Here is a 25564-nt window from a genome sequence, read left to right as displayed (position 1 = left end):
CAGCTTGGATGAAGCTAGGCTGTGCCCAAACGTCGGCTGGCGGCGCGGCATGACATACAGCACGCAATGCGACAAGTACGATACGAACAGCGACATGAGACCAGGAGGGAGCGCTTCGGGAAGAGAAGAGCGGACCATAATGCCGCCAAAAGTGTGTGTCGGGCTGTGCAAAAAGTGATTTGTGAGTAACCAGCTCGGGACGCACGCGCTTAAACGCAGCCAGTGCACCCACCAGTATTTGACATTTTTACGATTTGTGTCGAATCTCGGCAACTAAATCAGATGGAGACAAGAAACAGACTGTATAGTGCAGGTCAGTGTACCTGGGTGCCCTATGATCATTATTGTCGGCGCCATAAAAGCCCAAACCACCACCGCCTACAGATCATTAAGCGTCCTCAGATCTCTTCGACTCATACTCGGTGGGCTGATTATCGACTTGGAAGTGCAAACATGCCACCTGTCTCGAAACCGCTTCTTGGAACAACACTCACTGGCCTAATCTGGGAGGCTGGGTCATGAATATCGCACAGGCTTATGGACGACCTCAACGTTAATGAGACCTGCGCAAAAAAAGCCTGGTCATGATAAGAAAAATGGAAACAAGTCGAAACCCGTTGCGCTTATCGCAAAGCGGCGGGGAACCTCTTGTTGCCTACTAAAACACTGAATTCTAAACAAAACTTCAGAACAAAATGCTTCTGAAAGACGGGCATTCTAATGTATCAATAAGACCCGTTTACAGGGGCGCAGCAAAGTACGGGTTTGCTCGTTCGGTCCGTTTTTTTCCACCAAGGATGGCTCCTAACAGAAAGTAAAAAATCAGCGTCATACGTGCCCATCGAACTCCGGGCTCCTCCTTTAAGGAAATTCTGGCAGCGCTCCCACTCTTTTGCACGGATTCCCGAAGGCTTTAGCCGTCCATGCTTTGGTAGCTCTCCCATGACAGTGCAACCACGTCTGGTGTCACCTCCATGACAGTAACACCTACGTGTGGTATCACCTCCATGCAGTAACACTCACATCTGGTGTCACCTCCATGACAGTAACACCTACGTGTGGTGTCACCTCCATGCAGTAACACCCACGTCTGGTGTCACCTCCATGACAGTAACACCTACGTGTGGTATCACCTCCATGCAGTAACACCCACGTCTGGTGTCACCTCCATGACAGTAACACCTACGTGTGGTATCACCTCCATGCAGTAACACCCACGTCTGGTGTCACCTCCATGACAGTAACACCTACGTGTGGTGTCACCTCCATGACAGTAACACCTACGTGTGGTGTCACCTCCATGCAGTAACACCCACGTCTGGTGTCACCTCGATGCAGTAACACCCACGTCTGGTGTCACCTCCATGCAGTAACACCCACGTCTGGTGTCACCTCCATGCAGTAACACCCACGTCTGGTGTCACCTCCATGCAGTAACACCCACGTCTGGTGTCACCTCCATGCAGTAACACCTACGTGTGGTGTCACCTCCATGACAGTAACACCCACGTCTGGTGTCACCTCCATGACAGTAACACCCACGTCTGGTGTCACCTCCATGCAGTAACACCCACGTCTGGTGTCACCTCCATGCAGTAACACCCACGTCTGGTGTCACCTCCATGCAGTAACACCCACGTCTGGTGTCACCTCCATGCAGTAACACCCACGTCTGGTGTCACCTCCATGACAGTAACACCTACGTGTGGTATCACCTCCATGCAGTAACACCCACGTCTGGTGTCACCTCCATGACAGTAACACCTACGTGTGGTGTCACCTCCATGACAGTAACACCTACGTGTGGTATCACCTCCATGCAGTAACACCCACGTCTGGTGTCACCTCCATGACAGTAACACCTACGTGTGGTGTCACCTCCATGCAGTAACACCCACATCTGGTGTCACCTCCATGCAGTAACACCCACGTCTGGTGTCACCTCGATCGTCCCGCGCTAGCATCCTTCCTGGTGCAGTGCTACTGCATGATGTTCCTTAAAATGAGACAGATCCAACACTGACATCACTTGATTTAAAAGGCATTGATGGCAGCTTGGCGAAAGCGAGTTTATGCTTGAATCTGGACAAACTTGAGCTAAAAGCGTGCGCGTGCACTTGAAAACGGCATTTCAAACAGACTTTCCGCCTCACGAAGCCTTGCCTATATGACAGTCTTGTGGTTGAAAAAGTCAAGTTGTGTAAGTCCATGTTTTCATCTCTGTGAGTGAAACTTGCGAACCTTCGAGAGAAGAGTATCTTTCACATGAAGAGAATAAAATCACTTGAAGGACCTTTTTGTACTGCACTTTCGTAGTTACATCAGACGCGTACTATGTAGTCGGTGGTACCAGTCTTCTCGAAATCTTTCTGAATGGTTCCGAATTTTTTATTTGAAGTAGCCCCGCCGACGGAAAAAAAGACTTGGACACCCTACTCACCACCATCTAAGTAACATTTTTAAGTTTGATTTTCTTTTCCCAGCATGTGTGCTGTGTAATATATGCAATATTCTAACTGGACAAATACTTGTGTGATAAATGGTATAAGAGCTGGAGACACTCCCGTAAGGGATGCCTACCTCGATGCTCGGCTCATTGCAAGGATGTGTTTACGAAGCGAGCGCATGCTAGCTACTTATCGCGTGGTCCAGTATTGAATATTTCCAACTTCCACCGATGTACTTTACGCTAAATGACTTACCCTGTCCGCTGTGCCAATCAAAAGCATTAATTTCTAATAAAGTAGTTCTTACGTAAACATGGAGGAGAACAATCTGTCCACTTCGCTTCAGGCATAGAAACGGCGTTTTTGCAGTTAGCTTGTTCTTTTTATTTTGCCAATATTAAGTCAATTTTGAATGAGTGTAACGCGAAACCTCGTGCACAGTCGTGGAGACCATGATAAATATTTCACTCGAATGCTTTGTATGCGCCAAGATCGCCCATTCAAGAGATGAAATATTGGGTTAAAAGACAGAAAAAAGTTCAGTGCGGTACCAATATGTTGATCGCGTAATGTTGACTCGAAATTATTTAAAGTGTATTTAGTTTCTCATAACTTGTTGATGCTGCAGTAGCGCTCCCCAGTGCTGTTATTAGAGGCAACTGGTTCTGACGCTTTAACAAGGTGTGTATTTGAAATATGCGCCAAAGTTAGGAGTGCAGTACACTTTCTTGACTGACGTTGAGCTGGTCTGCTTCAATTGATATCGAAAGAAGGTTTTGTGAATGTCATATGCCTCTCCGGGGCGTTCCTGGAGTCTTTGTTCTGTTCGCGATCCGCAACTGTCTCGTCAAGCTCAGCGAAATCGCAAACAACACTGGGAATTCCGTAACAACGTGTTTTTCGGAAGACTTTTCCTTTTCAGCTAAAGGTTTTTCGGTGCTGTCGCATTGGATAGACAGCCAAATTTACTCACTTGTCAGTCCACCGTTCTGTTTGCAGCGTCGGTATGCTCAATGTTTCTGGCTTGGAGAAAGCGATTTTCTACTTCTAAAAAGTTAAACGGCCTTCTTATTATTTGAGTTATTTATCGCCATCGTGGGAGATACGGTGATCCAGTTCCTCCACCAGATGTTTGTTCCATGAATTATCTAACCGCCCTGTTGTCCCGATTCTCAGACGGTTTCACGCTGTTCTCTCTTGAACATCCGATTTTCTCCATAATAGCAAATTCAGGCTCTAGGCCGTCGTCGCGCCGAGCGGACGGTGTTTGCAGAAGTTGAGATAAACTCCTTTCCACCAACCCATTTGTATAGCTGTTTAGCACCAGTCTGACTCTTTTGCGGCTGTACCCACTTAATAACCTGCTTCGTTTATCCTATTCTCACTGTTCTGACGCCGGTCAATAATGTGCAGACGATGAGATTTAGTGGTGTTCTGTGTTATAACATTAAACATGCAAGGCTTGTGTACCCAAGCCTTTTCTTCCCGCTGTGTTCCCGGAATTCTGCTCTCGTCACGAGTGGTTGCATGTCGCGAACAAGCTGAGTTGCACTTCATGTTTGCAATTTTGTCGCTAATGGATGCTGTTGTTGTTTTTCCAGTGCGTGACCATGACAACAAGAGTCCCGTGAGGTCGAAGTCCTCATCCAGTCACTCATCGGCACCCACACGCAAGTCATCGGGGGTAAGTGTTCTCACAGGACACGTCATTCAGACGGATGAAAAGCCATTGTTTCTGGCTGCGTGTTCTGGGTAAGTGCTCAAGCTTATTTTGCGCGGTGATCTGCAGCATCATTATGGTGGCCAGCTGCGCACTAGGCAATGGCACGCGCTTGTTTTGCAGTTTCTTCTGGAGCCGTTTCAGTAGGAGAGCTGCGGTATCTTTGCATGCGGCGTCAGCCTTACATGCTGCTCGGGCGCCCCGTGGGAATCAGCTCACGGTAGCCTGGAATGGTCAAACGGCACAACCTGAAACGGCACCTGCAATGGTCAAACGGCACAACCTGCCACCAAATCAGCACGTTAAGACGTGTAATAATGCTGCAAAGAGTCGAATTTGATATACTTTGTTGACATTCTATTTCTGCTGGTCCCTTAATCATTGCCAAAAGAACAAGCCATATGGAAGGGAGAGGAGCGAGCGCGGAAAATTATACTAGTATGTACTCTAATCTCCTTTCTGCTTAAATTACTGAAGATATGACTGCATATCTGCAGACAGTTGTATTCTTCGGCTTCACATGCAGCACTTAAGTTTTAAAGAGCACCGCTTCGTGTTTTGGTAAATAACTTCTGAGTTCACCCCTTTCAAATGAAACAACCTGCCCCATTCCGGAGACATGTAGACCAAATACGCACGTCTGCCCTATTTGGTGATGCGGCGTAGCTACGATATGACAAGTGCTTGCCCTTTTTTAATCAGTCAGAGTCCGTTTTGCGACCATTGTCACCTCGGTTTTTGTTACCCAGGTAGAAATCACGGGTCTACATACGTAATTTAACTGTCAACTTGTCGCCTACATAACCATAAGCCATGTCAAGCATGTCAGTGAATAATTGACAGTGAGGCAGCCAGTGAGGTATTGTCGGTATCTTGAATCAACGACACAACATACCTCATATACAGCTGCCGCGACATGTGTCACCCGACATGTTGAAAGAAAGCTGGCGCCACACCGAAATCCTTGGCAAAAGAAGCCAAATGTTATGCGGGATATGCTCCATATGTACTTCACACCAATCAGTATAGCATTTATGTTGATCTAATTATGGCGTAAACCCTTGAACGCACATTTACACAGATCGCTATAGTTTTCAACGATGTGCTTAAGCACCTTTGTCGCGTTCACCCCAAGACGCGTGTACCTATACAACGCCTGTAAGACGTATGCACGTGCACGCCAGAAGTTCTCTGAAAGGTAGAGGGAGCTGCCGTGTGTCAGCTGAGTGACTCAAGACTGCCAAGCGTCACATTGATTCAGTATGAATCCCTCTGATACTACTAGGCACGATACAGCATGCTCTGCTCTTCCTTAACATCTTGCGTGGTCAGTATGACTAGCTGGTGTCTAACAGTAATCGAAATTTCCCTTCTAACGTGGTCTGCCGGGTCCGATTAGCTGACTTCTGAGAGCACTCTTTAAGCGCGTTTACAAAAGCAGAGCGGTACCCAAGAGCTGCATTTTCACGCGACCTTTGTGCTCAGGTGTGTGTGTGTGTGTGTGTGTGTGTGTGTGTGTGTGTGTGTGTGTGTGTGTGTGTGACCTCTTTATCAAGGTAAAACACCTGATGGTTAACTTGGCTGTTCATTAAGACATCATCCGCTGCAACCATCGGCGTACCAGTCACCGCGAAGCTTTGCCTACGTTTGTTCACGTAACGTGTTCTAATGCGTTTTTTTATATAGAATGTCAAGTGATTATTTATCCGGTGAACTCCCTAGTCCTATCGAGACACTTGAAAGTAGCAAACTTTGCTGTTGTGCGGCTACCTTTGTCAGTAATTGAAACTGTTCATCAAATCCATCCCCATATACTAACATCTACCAATAGCAACTCAATTGGCATCCGGATGACTGCAGAGCCCCGCTTGATGTTCTTTTGTCCGTCCGGGTTTTCAGAGCTACCGCGGCATGGTGACCAAGTTCATCAACAGCAGCGGTGAGGAAGTGGCGGCCAGCGACGGCCAGGGGCCGACGGGCTCCACCGACGGCTCGCTCAAAGTCAGCAAGACCGGCAAGCAGCACACCCGATGGAGCGGCATCTTCAGCAACAGCTCCCTCAAGGTGAGCGACGGCGCTGGCCCCTGAGCGGCTCCGACGCCTGGCGCCGCTCTGCTGGCGCCGCTGTGCTGGCGCCAAGACAGTCTGCTGGGTCTTTTGCGCAGTCTGCCGGGCTGGCAACGTCAGATGCTTGGCCGATTATTGGGTGGGCGCTGGACGCAGATGGAAAAACATAGAGCGACCGCTAATCTGACGGTGATGTCAGATTTGCCATGACACACTGCGCAGGTCTGGTTGGCTTCTCAGCAGCTGAGCTGGTGGGGTACATTTTTGCCTCGCCGGCAACTATTCCGTTGGCTTCAGTTCTTCTATTTCCTGGCGCATTATGCATGCAGCGATTTCGCCACTATTTCCGCCGCTGAAAGGCTCTGATTTGTTCCCGAATTGCAGCCGTTGCCCAAAATGTCCGGCTGTCAGTCCGCCTCCAAACGCTGTGACCTAACGTGAGCGTAGGCTGCCCGGAACTCTCGACTGGAAGGCCGCATTGATCGGGCAGCCAGATGCCTCTAGCTGTCGGGGATTGATGTTTCACGTGACCCATTTGTCGCTCGGCGGTAGATTGTCGATGGGTGCCTCCGCCGGTTAGTAGCACTGCGAGTTGTGTGGGGCTGGGTTCGAACGATACGCCGCATTTACAAGTCGATTTTCTGAACAGTTGGATGTGAGGTGTCAGCAGTACTGGCTGCTGCGCGGTACCGTTGTGAGGTGTCAGCAGTGCTGGCTGCTGCGCGGCACGGTTGCGGGGTGTCAGCAGTGCTGGCTGCTGCGAGGCACGGTTGTGAAGTGTCAGCAGTGCTGGCTGCTGCGAGGCACGGTTGTGAAGTGTTAGCAGTGCTGGCTGCTGCGAGGCACGGTTGTGAAGTGTCAGCTGTACTGACTGCTGCGCGGCACGGTTGTGAGGTGTCAGCAGTGCTGGCTGCTGCGCGACACGGTTGTGAGGTGTCAGCAGTGCTGGCTGCTGCGAGGCACGGTTGTGAAGTGTCAGCAGTGCTGGCTGCTGCGAGGCACGGTTGTGAAGTGTCGGCAGTGCTGGCCGCTGCGAGGAAAGGTGAAGCCGTCAGCTGCCTTGATTTGCCGGGTCTTGAGTGAAAAAGGTCTGCCACCTAATGGAGTGGCTGTGAGCGGAGGCGCAGTTGGAGTCTGTGTTTGAGTCTGTGTTGTGTCGAGCATGATGTTCTTGATCGGCAAGCCCTAGAAAACATAGGTGTTGCAAGCTTCTGTAGATGGTGTTGAAATTGAATTAAGTAACCAGTATCGATTTACCAGTGAAACGTAGCCGACAGCATGTCTTTCATGCTTCCGGGCATAAGTGATCTGGGCCTGCCGTTAGCTTGTAACGAGTATTTTGCACGTGATTTTCGCAATTGTGGGTTATTAGCAGTACCGATTGCATCATGGGCCTCGCATGATTGCATGCCTCAAATATTGTGACAAACAGCGCCAAAAGTATCGCTCTGTACCTAATTCCAGACCCAAGTGATTGGCATGTTGGCAGCCCATACATGCTTAGGTTACGCATGCTTAGGCTTAATTGATGCGCACCCGCTTCTCCCTCCGGCGGGGCTGTGATGTGTCGAATCACTGCAGCTGCGGTGTTCCAAAGCTAGCGCGAGTGCGCACTCGCCACTGCACTCCCCGTTCGTGTTCACAGGAGACGGGCGTCTCCAAAATGGACCAGATGATCCAGTGCCTGGAGACGTACAGCTCTCACGGTATCCCGCGGTTGCCCTACCTGGTCAACTTTGACGGTGACGCCGCCGAGGAGGAAGGTGAGTGTACGCCGTCGTCGGGGCTGGGCGGCCGAGCCTCCGCCGCCGAGGAGGAAGGTGAGTGTACGCCGTCGTCGGGGCTGGGCGGCCGAGCCTCCGCTGCCGAGGAGGAAGGTGAGCGTACGCCGTCGTCGGGGCTGGGCGGCCGGGCCTCCGCCGCCGCCTCCGGCTCTTCCGCCGCCGCCGCCGCCGCCGCCGCCGCCGCCGCCGCCGCCCGCCCGCCGCCGCCGCCGCCGCCGCCGCCGCCGCCGCCGCCGCCGCCGGCCGCCGCCGCCGCCGCCACCACCACCACCACCACCACCACCCACCACCACCATCATCACCTGCCTCCGCCGGCGGCCGCTGCACTTACTGGCTCTCCAGCCATCGGCTGTTGTCCACCGTCCCGCCTCATGCCGGCTCTGCCTGCGCGTGGAGTGTGGGCTCGTGTTAATGCTTTTATCTGGGAGCACTGGGCTTGGCTGTCACTACTCTCCTGTTTTTGGCTCGAAATGCATTCTCCGACATACGATATTTTGTGCGGTATAATAAACTCGCGAAAATATACTTTGAGACTAAAAGTTGCGCTGAAGACAGAACTTTCTATCTGAAAGTCTGGAAGTCGGGCAATAGTTGCTAACAACCACGCGTAGTCCCCGCAGCGTGTAATAAACACGCTCACTATAATGCACGCTCACTGGTGTGCGATGGCACGCACATTTGGAGAAAATTAACAAACTCAGCGCGGTGATGAGATGTGGTTGTCACGTCCGGTGATCATCTCGGGGCACGCGCGTGACGCAGCCGACGTGCCTTATCGGAAAGACTAGTGGGGAGGGGAAGGGACAGACGTCCGCAACGGACAGGCACGACAGCGGGGAGACGGATGGAGCTGATGGTGTAGTCGCGTACCCGGTCGATTGCGGCCGCCGCTGGTGAGACCCGCTGACCAGCGATTTCAAAGAAGCGTGGGCTTAATGCGATTGGTGCTGGAATGCTGACGGAGGCGATGTGAGGAGGCTCCCTCAATGACGGCTTCCGGTGGAAGGCCGTTACCAAGATAGTCAATTCCGTGAAGACTGTAGTGTATTCGGAAGCTTTCATTTGTTAGCAACCGCATAAGAAAATTATCCTTCGTTAGGAGACAAATTTGGTGGTTCGATACAAACGTGATACCTGTACCGTTCCTTACAAATATTTTTTTTCTGTTTTTTCCTTTCGAAGCTAACCTCCATTCAGGGGATCATATGCAGCTAGGCGCTCACCTCTTGCACTTTGTATGCGCACACAATCTCTGGGGATGTGCGATCACATGTTCATCACCATCCATGCATCAGAAACTCCAGCCAGCTATTATCCATAGTCGAAAAAAGCTTAAATCCTGATCCTGAACCCACCACATGCCGCGTGCATCTCCTACAGTCAATATAAAATAGTTACGTCAGCGGTGCATTGGTGCTTGCTTGTCTTTCACGACATTAGTGTTTCGTGTTTCGCTTATATGCGGCGAGCTTTTCCAATGACCATTGCAATACTAAGCCGTGTTGTTTGTTCTGTTTCCACGCACATATCTCATGTGTAATGCCCAGGTATCTTTACTCGGGAGCATGCATGTGCCTAGAAGTAAACGGAATGATCGATTTCGAAAACACATGGGAAAATTTTTCCCTCTTCCTGTGGGCATTGGTTTGAATTAGACGTGACCAGGCCCGCGCAGTCCTGATAGCTGTGGAGCGCGTGTTTCAGAGCTGTATAACCTGGAGAGCGACTGGCGCGAGCTGGTGGATGCGCCAGACCGGCTGTCGGAGCGGCGACACCAACAGCAGAACGCCATCTGGGAGCTGGTGCACACAGAGGCCGCCTACATCCACACGCTCAAGGTCATCACGGACGTAAGTAGCCGCAGGCGGTATGTCCGTACGCGGGTATCGCGGATCTGAAGCTTCGCGCGTGCGTGAAGCGGCTAACCGGTGTTGAAGCCTAACTTATGGTAAAGGTGAACTTCAAGCTCATCGTTACGAACGTCATTTTATGACTCCATAGGCGATGAGACAGCACGATTGGAAGAATGAAATTAGACGTCCATGATGCTTCTTTTTTCTGCACCGAAAAACCTGCACACGCCTGCATCCGCCAAAGGCACTTCCAGCTGTCTTGGTTGATCGATAACAGTAATGATCGATAACAGTAATGAAGCGTGGTGCAACCACGAATAGGCAATTCCATGTCGGCGATGGTGACAGACCCTTTGTTGTTCTCCAAATAGCCTGTCATCTCTGGTGTCATCTCCTACCTTTTGGGATTCCTGATGTCTCGACGGACCATCGCCCTTCCGCTTGGTACAACCATTCTCTCTTTGAATTCCCGCTCCCTCGGTGTACCGCCGCTCCGTCTCTATCTCCGTCCCGTCCCCGTCCCCATCCCCGTCCCCGTCCCCGTCCCCGTGCCTGTGCCTGTGCCTGTGCCTGTGCCTGTGCCTGTCCCCGTCCCCGTCCACGTCCCCGTCCCCGTCCCCGTCCCCGTCCCCGTCCCCGTCCCCGTCCCCGTCCCTTTCCCTGTCCCTGTCCCTGTCCCTGTCCTGTCCCCGTCCCCGTCCCGTCCCCGCCCTGTCCCTGTCCCTGTCCCTGTCCCTGTCCCTGTCCCTGTCCCTGTCCCGTCCCTGTCCCCGTCCCCGTCCCCGTCCCCGTCCTTGTCCTGTCCCTGTCCCTGTCCCCGTCCCCGTCCTTGTCCTTGTCCTTGTCCTTGTCCTTGTCCCTGTCCCTGTCCCTGTCTCTGTCCCTGTCCCTGTCCCTGTCCTGTCCTCTCACCCTCTCGCTCTCTCGCTCCCGGTCGTGTTCCGATGTCGTGTGGCACTCTGTTGACGGTGCTCCGCGCCGGCTGACACTGGTAATGGACGTCGTGCCGGTCGGGAAAGGTCAGGCCGGCGCGGCTCACGCGGCGCCGCGCCGGCGAGGCTCGTTGGAGCCAGCCAGCCGACGGACGCTGCTCGCGTTTCATGCGTGCCTGCGAAAACGGTAACCTTGCGGCAAGGCATGCCGTCGTGTATTGCCACGGCGGATAAGCCAAGTTTGCCCATACATTGGGTATTTGTGGACTGCGGTAGTCGTAAACGAATCGTTTGAAAGTGCGAATTCGAATTGCGAATTGAGGGAGCATTGAACGCATCAGTTTGTTAATGAGCTACCTGCAACTTCTTGATGGAGCGAGCGCGATGGCGAATGGCAAGATTTCGTTCACAGCATTTGATGTAGTGATCGTGATGATTAATAATAGGTCTCCTGCATAATACATGTCCACATCACACCCTTGTGGGTAGAATAAACGCAATGTGTTGATAGAGTTGTGGCTCTGTTCGCTAGATCATGACGTAAATGAGTATGTTAAACATGCTAAAAATTGTAGTTCTTATTATAAAATGAACAACACAGAAACGGATAACCTTCCGGCCTCTAACCTAGGAAGTTATTGATGGCTGGGCATGTGTCTTTAGGTGTGTTTGGATTCGAGTTAGATGGGTTACGCTGTGTCTGTCAAATGGGACTTCTTGTGCTCAATCCACCCACACTTCTGTTCTGTCACTGTCACCACGAAAATGATGCCGCTGAAATGGCGCGCTCTAACTAGCAGTTACTGACCAGGAAACGAAACCAAGAGCGTGTCTCAAGCATCGAACTTTGTTTGACAGTCATCTGGCTTCATTACGCCTAAGACAAACTTCATAACGAGAGTGCAAACTTCTGCCCTCGGCGCCGGCCGGGGGGATCTTCCCGGCGCTCGAGCCGTTCTCGGCCGGCAGCGGCCGGGGCGGCCCCGCCCTCGGCCCTGTTGCAGGCGGCGGGCGCTGTGCCTGCAGACGTGACAGCTCGGTCGCCGTCGCCGGCTAAGTGCGGTGCTGTGTTTGGCGTCCGAGCGACCGAATGGCGGCGGCCTGCCTGCGGCTCGGGCGCCGGCACACCGCCGGCGGCTGGAGTGCCGCAGCGTGGCCCTGCAGAGGGTGTTGGACGCGTCCGCCCCGCCGCCGCCGGTGTCGCCAGCCGCCCCAGCCCCCCGGGTGTCTTGCACGGCTCATGGCCCTGACATGCGAACGCTGATGGCTCAATGCATCCACTATGGAGACGCCGGCATGCATGCGAGATAGGGCACTGGCAGATGGCTGGCTGGCGGGCGGTTGGCTTTTGGCGGTTGAAAGCCGTCTGGTGCCGGCATATGTTCCTATTTGAGCTGGTGGAGATATCGTGTGTTACGTTTTGTATTGCATCCGTTCGAGTCATCGGGTCTCCTGGGGACCGGTGGCCGGTTTCCATCCGGCAACATTTCCTGGGATGGGCGCCTTAGCTCGTTCACCCGAGCACGAGAGGCTAGAGATCTGACGATACGGTTCCAGCATCTGAGGATAATTCGCCGCCTCGTTCACCTTCCGCCTCATGAGTCTCACTCAGACGCGTCGCTTCCATGTTTTTGTCAGCACTTCGCCCGATCTTTCCAGCTTCACGGTCCTCGGCCGCCTTCCTAGAGAGCCCCACCAGTACCTCTCCTCCCCGGGTATCCTGTCTTCGCCGTGTTTCCCCCGGTTTGCCATCGTCCGCCCCCGCCTCTCGGGCTGCGTCCCCTCGCAGCCGCACGTCTTTCCGATGTCTTTCGGCGCCGTCGGCGCGGCGCGAGTTCAGCGTCTCAGACAAATGACCCCCTTGCGGTCGCCGGACCGGTCATATGTCCGGCGGCGAACGGACGTGCGCAGCTTCGGAACGGCGCCACGCCTCGCCCGCCCGGTCGGACGCGGCTCCGCGCTCCTCGCGGGCGGTGGCCGCTGGCACGCCGGCTCGGCTCGATACGGCACGCGCTGCGCCGCCGATTAGACCTCTGTCATCGATGCTGGGTCACGCCAGGGTAGGCCGCGCTCGACGAAAACAGGAGATTAGCTCGTCGGCGGCCGCTGCAAATATCGGGCGCCGGCTCCACGGCCGAGCCGCCGGCGTCATCAGCGGGCGCCGGCCAGACGGCCGAGCCGCCGGCGTCATCAGCGGGCGCCAGCTCGACGGCCGAACCGCCGCCGTCGTCAGCTGGCGCCGTCGTCAGCCGCCGCCGTCGTCAGCTGACGCCGTCGTCAGCCGCCGCCGTCGTGTCAGCCGCCGCTGTTGTTAGCCGTCGTCATCGTTAACCGCCGCCGTCGTCAGCCGCCGTCGTCGGTAGCTGGTCGTCTTCAGTTCCGAGAACGTGGGGATTTTGTCATTATCTGGTCGCAGTTGGTACTCGAGGCCTAGCTTTTTTGCAATTTTGCACCGGGTCGTTGTTCGGATAGTATACCGGCGCAGGGATTCTGGGAGCCGTAAGCATAGACAGTCTTGCCATCGACTATCTTTGAAGACTGCGAGAATCCTGTCTCAATGGTGGCTTCGTGTTTTGTATCAGAGATTGTCAATTTCTTGGCCAGCGGGAGTAATTTCTCTTCGTAGTGGCCATTTATCTAGGACGGATGCGGTTCGAAAGAGATCAGTTCGTTCGAACCCGGGTTTTCAGCGAACAAATACCCAGGCTTCCCAGAATCGCAGTTTCGCAGAGCGTCGCCTACCCTCACCAGGGCTGTTCAGTACAAACAGGTACTGAACAAGTTGAGAAATTGAAATTGTGATAGTCAAATGTTACCCAGATCCATGCAAATGTATCTCACTTAGACCGAATTTTGGCTATGGATCACGCCTCAGTACCGGTGAGCCAGAATTAACATTGAATTCGAAGATTTCGGTTTGAGCAGATACATCACAATTATTTTTAGGGTCGATGCGTATGAAGCCGTTTAGCGTTGAGGTCGTTGATCTTGATTGACGCGCTTCAATCTCATATGTGGGACTTTTATGTGTATTCTGGCCTGCGGGTGGTGAAGTGGGAGTTGTTTTCCTGACCGTCCGATCATATGTGATCGTTATATAAACAAATGGCGTGTTTTTCGGCATCCTCTGGTTTCATCAGTCAACAGTGGACATGCGTTGATGCCTGGCCACACGCGCTGCCGGATGACATGCGCTGACAGGCGACCGGGGCTACTGGCCGAGCTTCGGCTACACGTGCGCTCGCACGATATACGATGCGGTCTTTGCCTAATAGAGGACCTACTAAGAATAACAACCCATGTCCACAGCTCTTCCTGTCCTGCCTCTGCAACCTGCAGAATAGCCGCATCTTGACTGAGGTTGATACGGAGAAGCTCTTCTCAAACATACAGGAGATCTACGCCGCCAACAGACACTTCTGGCACGACCACGTCTTACGCATGCTAACCAAAGCCAGGAAGTCGCGTCAGCCACTGGACATCACGGAGATGCGGGAGGGCTTTGCTCAGGTGGGTAACGCATCGAATCGTGTCGCTGGTTAACAAGGGACGCTCTCGCACAGTGGCCTGCCCAGCTCCTGTGGGGTCAGACGGGACGGCTGACTTGTCTCCTCGTGATGGGTCAGACGGGGACGGCTCACTCGTCCCCTCGTGGTGGGTCAGCAGGAGACGGCTCACTCGTCTCCTCGTGATGGGTCAGCCGGAGACGGCTCACTCGTCTCCTCGTGGTGGGTCAGCCGGAGACGGCTCACTCGTCTCCTCGTGGTGGGTCAGCCGGAGACGGCTCACTCGTCTCGTCGTGGTGGGTAAGCCGGGGACGGCTCACTCGTCTCGTCGTGGTGGGACAGCCGGAGACGGCTCACTCGTCTCCTCGTGGTGGGTCAGCCGGAGACGGCTCACTCGTCTCCTCGTGGTGGGTCAGCCGGAGACGGCTCACTCGTCTCGTCGTGGTGGGTCAGCCGGAGACGGCTCACTCGTCTCCTCGTGGTGGGTCAGGCGGAGACGGCTCACTCGTCTCGTCGTGGTGGGTCAGACGGGGACGGCTCATTCGTCTCCCAAGTTCGTTGCGCAATGAAAAGGCGTCGCCTTTGGCTTGACTCGCAGTGTTCTGATCATATGGCTGCTTCGGTGACTTCTCTGACATTGGCTTTTGTTTGCTACAGTTCGAGGAGATTTGCCACCCGTACACCCGCTACTGCCTGGACCAAAACAACAGCAAGCTGTACTGTAAAAACCTGGCGCGCAGCAACGGCTTGTTTAACGGTTACCTCGCGGTAAGTACAGGACTTGAGATAGAAGACAGAATGCACGTTAATATTTCTCGTCCACAGCCCCCGTCTGTAGACAATGTCGGACTCATGGTAATCCATAATTCCTGAGTGGATCACGCAATCTGCTGTCCGCAAATAAAAGCTCAGCAACCAACCGCGGTCACGTTCGCATCAATGACTGGCGTTTCGACAAGCTTGCGAAGGGTGCATTTGTGATGCTATTTGGCTTGTCATTGGAGGGATGGAGAATGTGGCTTGACTGATTGCAGTGACATCATAATCCGCCAGCCTGGGCTATTTCTTGAGACCTGAAAGCCAATGGATATTGGTGTGGTGTCCGCTGATCGGACGCCAGTAAAACACATTCTGCAAGGTTACAGACAAACGTTCAGTTGACCCTGGCATTGAGACAAGGCGCGGACCCTGCCGGACTTTAAGCTGGGACAGCTCGCAGAACTGGTCCTTGTTTTTTCGAGTGCATGGGTGTATTCAAAAGGGTGAACATCGGGGTCTTTACCCTATCCCCCTTCATAATCACTTTTGTCATGAATTGATATGCATGTGAATGAATATCGACACTTAAAAAATCAAGACACACTCTTAAAAAGTAGATCGAAAATATATTATGCTAGTACGCTATGTACAAATTTCGTGTACCTGCGACGTGTCTAAAGTGCTTTCCAACGAACACTTTCAGTTGCCTCCCTTTTTACAAAATCCTGCGTGCGCCCTGCCTGAGCGTGATGGATCCGGAACATTACGTGAAGAGACTGACCTGCGCAGTGGCCCGCCATTGGCCAGACCCGCGATACATGCGGGGTCCCTTGGAGCGCCCGCCGCCGGCACTGCCACGGCGCCGCTCTCGTCAGCGCCGCGTGCCATCCTGGAGCATGTGCTCGCACTATACGTCAGCTGCGGAAAGTGGTCTGACGCTTGACAATGGCATCTGACACGGTCTGCTGACTCGTTGGCCGATGGTGGCCGTCTCCCGTCCGTTTCTCTAAGGCCGCCTCCCGTCCGCCCGTGTAGCGCTGTCGACGCCGGCCAGGCCGCTGTGGTGGTGGACCACTTCCAGATGTGACAGCTCAGGTCAGCTTGCCATTAAACACAAGAAAGCACATTTATTGGCTAGAGAAACATTCTAAGTAATCGAACAATGCATATCAACTTGGTGTTTAAACAACCTATCTGTTAGGGGACGTTTATTTTTGTTTTTTTTTCGTGTAAGAAACTCCCAATAATGGCAAACATGCATTTTGTCCAAACCTAGCCCGAACAGCCTCATCCGGCCAGCCGCCCTAGTTTCGCTGTCTGGTACGGTTCCGGGACACCGTGCAGGCCGGCCAGAGGTGGATCTGGCATCAAGTCTAAGAGTAGGCCAAGTTCTACAGACAGCGCCAATTTCACTAAGCCCAGGTCTACATACGAGAACTGTGGTTTATCACTGTTTGGCATGCTCACTCATCCTTAGTTTCGCTCACTGAGTTCGACCCCGCGACCCCGCGACCGTGTCTCAAAACATGGGTGGGAGCGTTAAACGCGGGCGGATGTGGTAAACGCGGATGGGAGGGGCAAGCGCAAGGACCACTTCTAGGCGACCACTAGTAGGCGTGGGTTGTAAGTGATAAGCGCGGGTGGAGGGGTGAGCGCGGATGGGAAGGGGGCGAGTGGAACGGGTAAGCGTGGGTGGAAGGGGTAAGCGTAGGTGGAGGGGTGAGCGCGGATGGGAAGGGGGCGAGTGGAATGGGTAAGCGGGGTGGAAGGGGTAAGCGTAGGTGGAGGGGTGAGCGCGGATGGGAAGGGGGCGAGTGGAATGGGTAAGCGCGGGTGGAGGGGTGAGCGTAGGTGGAGGGGTGAGCGCGGATGGGAAGGGGGCGAGTGGAATGGGTAAGTGTGGGTGGGAGGGGTGAGCGCGGGTGGAGGGGTGAGCGCGGATGGGAAGGGGGCGAGTGGAATGGGTAAGCGTGGGTGGGAGGGGCAAGCGCGGGTGGAGGGGTGAGCGCGGGTGGAGGGGTGAGCGCGGATGGGAAGGGGGCGAGTGGAATGGGTAAGCGTGGGTGGGAGGGGTAAGCGTAGGTGGAGGGGTGAGCGCGAGCGGAAGGGGTAGATGCGGGTGTGTGGTGTAAGTGCGAGTGAAAGGGGCTAAGGCTGGTGGCAGGAGTAAAGGCGGCTTGGAATGGTAAACGCCCTCCACCCATCTAGCACAATGTCCTCACCAAAATCCCCGAGGAAAGCGCACAGATGAGAGCACGTGGATGGTCCAAATCAGACTAAAGGTGTCTGTATGCTGTTGATAAATTACTTCTGCTTAAGATATTACGATCGACAGACCCACGACAGCAATCATATCACACGCCATTTCTTTTTCTTTGAAAAGCCAGGGATGAAATTAACACAAAAAAACTGAATACGATAAGGCCGTATATACGTTTGCAGTAGAAATATTAACGGCATACATTTTTTTAAAGTAAAGGCTTGTCGTGTAGCACTTATGTCGTGTTTAAGTCATTGCAGTAGAAACAATGTCGTATTAAGTGATGACTATGTTAGTTACCGCCGTAAAAGTAATGGTGTGTATCAGTTTTTGAAGAAAAGGTTTTGTTGTGTACGTCTCGTGTCAAGCATGATATTTTGCAGTAGAGTCAATGCAACACTCAAGTCTGTGGGAGTTATTGCTGTAGCACTAATGTCGTGTTCGTCGTATCCCTTTAAACAGCGTGGGGCCATCTTCACTGAGTTTTTTTATTGAAAAGGGCGTTTAACATCTAAGATACATCATCCTAATGCCACCTCAGTCGGATCAAGGTCATCGTTGCGCAAGAAGTTGTGAAGTGGTAATGACGAACACATCCCATTAAAATCATGAACACGCTGATTGCTCCATCTAAGTGCTCAAGACAGATAATTTTTCACAGCTTGTAACGCTGTTTTGAATCCTAAAAGTCCTAAAAGTCCTGAATGCTCGGCATCATGTTACACAACGTCCTGACGCGGACATGCGTGTGCCTGCCTGCCTTCAGGCAAGCGTGATTACTTTTGCAGGAGCCGAACTCACGTGATCGCAGCTTGCAGCGTTATACACACGTTGCCACTGGCATAACGAGAATCCAGGCGGACGGCCTCTGATGGCTCAGCTATGCTATCCGAACTCCGGACCCGCCAACAGACCTTCCTTTGGCCAGACTCCGGACCCATCAGCAAACCTTCTTTCGGCTTGACTCCAGACACCAAAGGATCCTCCCTGGGCCTGACTTCAGGTCCTTAAGAACCATTTTCGGACGGATTCCAGACCCAAAGGACCCTTTTTCGGCCGGACTCCAGACCCTAAAGGTTCTCCTTCCGGACGTGCTCTAGGCCCACCAGAGGACGTTCTTCCGAATGGACTCCAACCCCCCCCCCCCCCCCCCCCTCAACGGACCCTCTTCCGGCCACACTCCAGACTCGCCAGCGGACCGTCTCCTTTGGCCACACTCCAGACTCGCCAGCGGACCGTCTCCTTTGGCTACACTCCAGACTCGCCAGCGGACCGTCTCCTTTGGCCACACTCCAGACTCGCCAGCGGACCGTCTCCTTTGTCCACACTCCAGACTCGCCAGCGGACCGTCTCCTTTGACTACACTCCAGACTCACCAGCGGACCGTCTCCTTCGGCCACACTCCAGACTCGCCAGCGGACCGTCTCCTTTGGCTACACTCGGAATAGATCGACGTCCGCCGACTCGGCATCCAATTATACCAGACCTAATTGCATATTGGAGACTGTTGCACCCGTGCCCTGCTATCATCAATTCTCAGAGAGGCCGGGTGGCCTAGCTTCCCGCCTGATTCTCAGAGAGGCCAGGTGGCCTAGCTTCCCGCCTGATTCTCAGAGAGGCCGGGTGGCCTAGCCTCCCGCCTGATTCTCAGAGAGGCCGGGTGGCCTAGCTTCCCGCCTGATTCGGCGCGGGCGCGCTGCGCGCTGCGTGCGCTGGATGGAACTGTGTTATGCCTGGACGATTATCCTTAACAGAGGAATATGCGGGAAGCCGGGAGCACCGCTCCACCGGGTATTTATGTAGTTGGAAAATAACAAACTGGAATGTTCTGTACTGTTGGTGTATTGTGTGTCTACTACTGTATTGTTTATGTGCTTAGCTGTTCATTGTTCCTGTTGATTCTAATATTACTGATGCAGCTGCGTATTAAGTACCGCAACCTGTCGGCGCTAGATCAAAATTGAAAAATAATTCATGAAATGCACAAATGAATGATGCATTCAATGTAAATACACCAGTGGAATTGTTTATTGCTATTCCAAACCTTTCATGTCATATTCACGTGTTTAATCCAGCACTCAGCACGTAGCATTTCAAAAGTGTTCACGGCTAAAATTATGTAAGCGCTTCATTAGTGAATTATAATAAAAGAGCTGAGCCCCGAGGGTCTATAAACCTGACAAACCCATTTTGACAATTTCTAATGAATTGGTTGACAGTATTAATTGAGATAACAACTTTGACTTTGCGTTGATTAAGAAGTGTTGAAGCTCTTCAAAGTAGGTTGTGATCATCCTTTTAACTTGATATTTGAATAACTCAACTGGGATACATGATCCAGCGATCAGCAATCGGTCAGAGCCCATTCTGAGCTAAAAAGATACATCTAATATTTTAGTTGCTTTTGCCGTCCTGGAGGGCGCGATGCCACGTTGCAAGGTCACGCATGAACAAATGAAACTTAATAAAGATAATGGACATGGGGAATGTGGGCATCAATCACTACTTCAGTGTTTAGTCAACAATGCGCGATGATCTATTATTCCGGTCATATTCGCGGGGAGGTTATGTGCAACGATGGCTTTCTGTGGCTAGGCGCCGGATGACTGGCTGTCGGACCCTACACCCCCCCCCCCCCCCCCTAATGAAGTCCTGACATGGCACATCACTGAGGCCAGCCAGCGTTCGTACATTCGTCTAGCCTGTCCAGATACCCCTCAACTTCGCATACGGCTTTTTTATCAACCTCGAAGACACTCTAACGTTATCTGTGCCCAAATTGTCGATGAGGACCTCATTAATGCTACCAGGTCCACAAGTGTCTTCTAACTAGGAAATATTTAAGGCCGTAGTTCGAAATTAGAAGACTGAAGATCACTTTAGAACAGCCTCCATCACCTCAGAACACGACCCAGGCCACATTATGCGGAGACTCGGGGCTTACCACCACCGAGTTGCCGAGGCGGGGCACCAGTCCCGCCTCGGCAACTGGGATGATTCGCATATCACTCCTGTCATTGAGCGTGAAACAATCTGAAATATCATAGCAAACATGCTCGTGCGTCTTTCACAAAAATGGAATTTGTCTACACCCGACACATGCCATGGAACAGTTTCGACTGTTGATGGCTCGGGTTTGCTCGTGCGGGATTACGCAAAAAGTCATCGGCCAACTTGTTGGATTTCGGGAGTGTCAAAAGACATTGAAGATGCACTCCGCTTTTCGAAGGAAGCGAGCAGCTTTCAGCAACTCTTTCACCGGGCCGCCATTTGCCCATGATTGAAATTAAGTCCTGCGACAAGCTTTGAAACAAGCAAAAGCCAAGCCGCGGCGTCGCGGTCACCAGCGCCCTGATTGCGAGGTAACGGAGTTGCGGCCCCGCTATTGCACCAGCGCGCACCACCTGATTGCGAGGTAACGGAGTTGCGGCCCCGCTATTGCACCAGCGCGCACCACCTGATTGCGAGGTAACGGAGTTGCGGCCCCGCTATTGCACCAGCGCGCACCACCTGATTGCGAGGTAACGGAGTTGCGGCCCCGCTATTGCACCAGCGCGCACCACCTGATTGGGTTCGAGCTCGGCCACGGCTGCACGGGCTGTGGCGAGCGCGCGCCGAAGTGACCTAGCAGATCAAACTAAGGCGCAGCCGCAACAGCCAGGCGGTAAATCACACCCAGCCCACATCTAGTGTTGTGTTGTGCTCCGCTCTTGCGGAGAGGAGCTGCGGGAGGCCTGCTGTGGTGATGACATGAGTGTTGTGTTGTGTTCCGCTCTTGCGGAGAGGAGCTGCGGGAGGCCTGCTGTGGTGATGACATGGGAAGTTTCGCAGCGCTTATGCTGTTGGCTCTGCTGCCGTTTCGCATCCGTAAGCTATCTGTCTGTGATCTCGCTGTCTATGATCGCTGCAGCCCGCTTCTCGAGACTCCGGCCGAGTGGTGCCACGCCTGGGCACCGGGGATCCGCAGCGTCGCCCTAGGACGCGGTGGTTTCCGACTGCTAAGACCCCTGTTATTCGTCATTGTCAGAAAGCTTAAGTTTTGAGTACCGGGCAATGGAGCGAGCACGTCACCCCGGTCGAGCTGCGAGCATACACATGAGATTCACACGCGCAAACGTAAGGGGGCAAGGTCAAGCGTCTGATGTTGATTCAGCTTTTTAAAGTAAACTTACGCATTGACTCGATGTGGGCAAGAAAGGCCCTGAGTTCAGATATTGACGACATTGTCAATACTTGTGATCACCCGTGATTATAAGCATTGCTTGAAACGCCTAATATGAACAATTGAGTCGATGTCTGCCGGATAATGTAGTTTAACCAGAATCTCCTGGTAGATTGGAGGCCAATAACTGTTAGCACAATAGCGCTAAACTCTTAGATGCTGACAAAATATTTCATGCGATTAGTTAAGGAAACTGCTCCCAACGCCTCTCGGCACCTTGGATTCAAATCCGTATGTGAAATGTGGTATGCACGTTACAGCAAATTAACGGATGCCGTTCGTATGCTTAAAGAAAGGGAGTGTAAAGCCCTGTCGACTAAGTCCGCACTGCATTTCAGAAGTGTTTTACTGAACGTTCCATGTTCCTATTTATTTGTCCAGATGCAGTTCTTGCTTGATGCTACAATATTAGGCTTAGAATATGTTGTTCCGGCTTTCAAGTAGAGCCACAGGAAAAGCCATGCTTGCTTCCCTCCTCATTTCGAGAGCATAACGTGGGGTGCAATTTATGCCGCATTGTTAGTTGTCCAAACTAGCGTGTTGATCCTCGCAAATCGCCACGTCGCTGCTTGAAACATTGAAGTCATGCCTATCGGCTATCCCCATCCCTGCCTGGAACTATTGCCAGCCCACGTGCCACATGTCGCGCGCCATACATTGCTTAACAATATTGTCTCTTACTTGTAACTTATGTGGTGTTGCTTCCGACAGCTGGTATGGTGTTGCTCCCGTGTAAATGAGAGAAACATGGAATGACATTTGTTACTGCAAGAAGGGCCCCCGCGCGTCATTGTTCCAGCATTAGGAGAATATGTCCCGTATCCGCAGTGCACCGCGGATATTGATCCGTGCATGCTGGTCTCTGCCGGTGGCGCACTCTGTCCGGAAATACACCCCACCCCGTACGTGAGCGCCACCTGAATGCTGTGTTATCACTACAGCAGTGCTGTATTATCTCGGCGCCCTGGCGTTGAAAGGAGTTATCCGGAAATTTGACTGGTGAGCGCTGGGTTATCCCAAGCTGTGAGCGCTAGGCTATCCCAAGCTGTGAGCGCTGGGCTATCCCAAGCTGTGAGCGCTCGGTTATCCCCTTCTGTGGGCGCTGTCGTGTCCTTATATGGAAGCGCTGTGTTAACCAGAGAGGAGGTGTCATGATTACCTGTGTTAACTAGAGAGGGGGCGTCATGATTAGCTGGTTATGTTGAGACGTTAGCGCCACCATTTGAGGCATGGGCGTCGTGTTTTCGATGAAGAGAGCACTTTATCCGCATGGAACTCGAGCACCGTGTTAGTCTGTGGCGCGGACGTTGAGTCGCCTACGCCCTGAGTCGGTCGCGAGTTTTCCGTCAGGCTGAAGCGGGAGCGGTGTGTTGCACTGACTGCAAGACGTTTGTCTTTGTAAGAGACGTCATAAATATTGTTATTCCGCCACGTTGTCCCGAGCCCAGTCACGCACCTGCACTCCCTGGCATCCAGCTGCATAGTGGGGAAGTTGTCACATTTAGCGCTACCGAACCCTCTCCTAGACCGCGCATCTTTATCAATATTACACCGTACGCTCTTGACCACCGTCTTAAGCTCTAATCAGGCACGATACGCATGCCGGAAAATCCACAAGTTGGACATCGAATTTTTGAACTTGATGTTTTTTATTCTTGCCAATCTTGAATTTTGTGGCATGCATTTAATTCGAGTTTGAGACCGTAGTCAAGAGTGTACGGTATGAGATGTCCCATTGTTCGCCGCGTTGTAAATGCCGTTGTTCTGCTGCGCTGCTGCACTGCCTCAGTGATTATTCACCATAAGTCCGCGTGGTCGTGCACTGTTGACCGGAAGCGACCCTTGTGCCAATTAAACGTCGCAAATGTTAAGTTTCTGGTCATCCTTACTTGTCCTCGACAATCGTTCAGCCGTTACAGCTGGTGTCGTCCAAACGCAGTCAGAATAATCCGCGCGAACGCCGCGAGTGTCTCGTTGGAATTTGAGACGCAAACAAGTTAAGATGGAAATGCAACTACTTTGTACGCATAGACGCTTGGATTATATGTATTATGAATATACCTCAAATGACACTATTGATGATTGTTAATTTTATTAATCTCCAAGGTAACTGCTCAGTAGCACACCAGCACTGAAGCGTAGCTCGCTTTATATCCGACATAGGACGGATATCTTTGCCGTATTAATGCATTGTTTTTCAATAAGTCATTGTTTTGTAGGTACACCAGTCCACCGAAATCCCTAGCGCCTCTTTTAGCGTGTTTATTGGTGAAGTGAACGGCAATTATTACGCGCAATGACCAATGTATGCGTCAGTCACACCGAGGCGATCACGTGTCGCAGCTTGGTGACCTTGTGATGGCCTGCTATGCACTGTTACACCTTTCTGGTCGGATTTGGGTTCTCTTGAAACACTGCAGTGCCTCCTCATTTGAACAGCAGGACCCCTGAGACACCGCATTTACATCATGACTGAAATCTGGCACGCCTGAGACGTTTTGGTGCCCATATGGCTGGAAACGAGCTCCTCTTCAACCGGACGGCGCAGCAGCGGCGTAACTGGGCCCCTCGGGACGCCGCGGCACCGTCGGGATCGTGACGACGCCGTCATGATCGGCCCTGGTGTGCCCGAGATACCGCAGCGCTTCCCGTATCGGGGCAAGGTGCCATTGAGGGTTCAGTGGACCAGACGGACCATGACAACAGCAAGCGCACTGGCGCCGTTGATTGGTCCCAGTCAGATCGCTTCTTTCGCCCGGTCAGCGCGATATCTTATTCACTGACATTCGCTGATAAAAGGATAGACTTAGGAAAGCAAATGCATTTACCCCACCCATCCCCACCCCCTCCGATAAGCGTAATTTGAGGTGGTATTGTGAGTGGTGTCCATCGGGCGTGATCGGATAATGGTGATACTGTCCCCGCTATTAAAGCGTGCCATGTAAACTTCCCTTCTTCCGGCCTGATATGGGATATCCGTGAGACGCAAGGCTGTGACACAAGCCCTCCCTGTTCACAGTGGTGTGAAACGCAGAAGGACTGTAACCGACTGCGGCTGGTGGACATCCTTGCGAAGCCTTGGCAGCGACTCACCAAATACTCGCTGCTCCTCAAGGCCATTCTGAAGAAGACCGAGCCGGCTGAGGAGCAGGACATGCTCCGCGAAATGGTGGGTCCGACCGCCGGCTTCTGTGGGGTATGCACAAGAAATGTCGGTAGTAACGTGCGGCTCACGTGTCGTTATGCTACTTTATGGCTAACCGTTTTGTTTGACTGTTGGGTTGGCCTGTGGTACTGAATCAACTTGGAACCGCCCTGGCATATTGCCAATGCACACTGACTGGTCCGGGCTGGAGGTTTTACTCTGTGCCGCTTTAATCGCGATGCCCTCGTCCATCAGCGCTTTCCCTCGTCCATTTTCCTGCCGTGACGCATTAAGGGCCGGCGGCCGCCGTCAGACCACACGTCTGCTCTCGAGTACCGGCGCGGCTCAGTTCGGGCTGAACCCGACAACCGGAGAGATGATGCTGCCAGGTTCAGGTGGCAGACTGGGCCACGGGTCAGGGAACAGTGCTCTCAGATCCAGGTGACAGACTGGACTACGGGTTAGAGAACAGTGCTCTTAGGTACAGGTGACAGATTGGGTCACGTGTCAGAGAACAGTGCTCTCAGGTACAGGTGACAGGCTAGGCAACGGGCCAGGGAACAGTGCTCTCAGGTACCGGTGACAGACTGGGCCACGGGTCAGGGAACAGTGCAGTTAGGTACTGGTGACAGACTGGGCCACGGGTCAGGGAACTGTGCTGCGGACAGCGCTTAATCTCCAGAGTCAGCGGTAGGAATATTGTGGGGCTTACGAAGTGACGTGGTAAAATTACCTTTGGAGCCCTGTTGTAAAACAAAGCAAAGCAACCGCACAGTCGGTGAAAATTAGTGAGACGGCCGCTACATGGACATGGCGCATTCACCTCTGGACGTTGGTGATCAAAATGTCGCGCTTCAGAAGCCGCTACC

The 25564-nt window shown here is 52.8% G+C and overlaps 1 protein-coding gene across 1 annotated transcript in view; it reads left to right on the top strand.

Annotated features, from left to right (window-relative positions):
• The window catches only part of LOC119098059 (pleckstrin homology domain-containing family G member 5), a gene marked incomplete in the record, with an annotated part of 243696 nt that overhangs the window by 199742 nt on the left and 18390 nt on the right, over window positions 1-25564 (top strand). Inside the window, 7 exon segments of the mRNA XM_037220987.1 lie at window positions 4049-4131; window positions 6067-6231; window positions 7880-7997; window positions 9723-9868; window positions 14113-14313; window positions 14967-15077; window positions 24570-24719. Coding sequence (XP_037076882.1) covers window positions 4049-4131; window positions 6067-6231; window positions 7880-7997; window positions 9723-9868; window positions 14113-14313; window positions 14967-15077; window positions 24570-24719 — 974 coding nt within the window.

The sequence above is a fragment of the Pollicipes pollicipes genome, unplaced genomic scaffold (genome assembly GCF_011947565.3).
Source record: "Pollicipes pollicipes isolate AB1234 unplaced genomic scaffold, Ppol_2.1 Scaffold_4740;HRSCAF=5597_pilon_pilon_pilon, whole genome shotgun sequence".
Lineage (NCBI taxonomy): Eukaryota > Metazoa > Arthropoda > Thecostraca > Pollicipedomorpha > Pollicipedidae > Pollicipes > Pollicipes pollicipes.
Note: the sequence above shows the minus strand (reverse complement) of the source record. Positions and strands in the feature narration are given on the sequence as shown.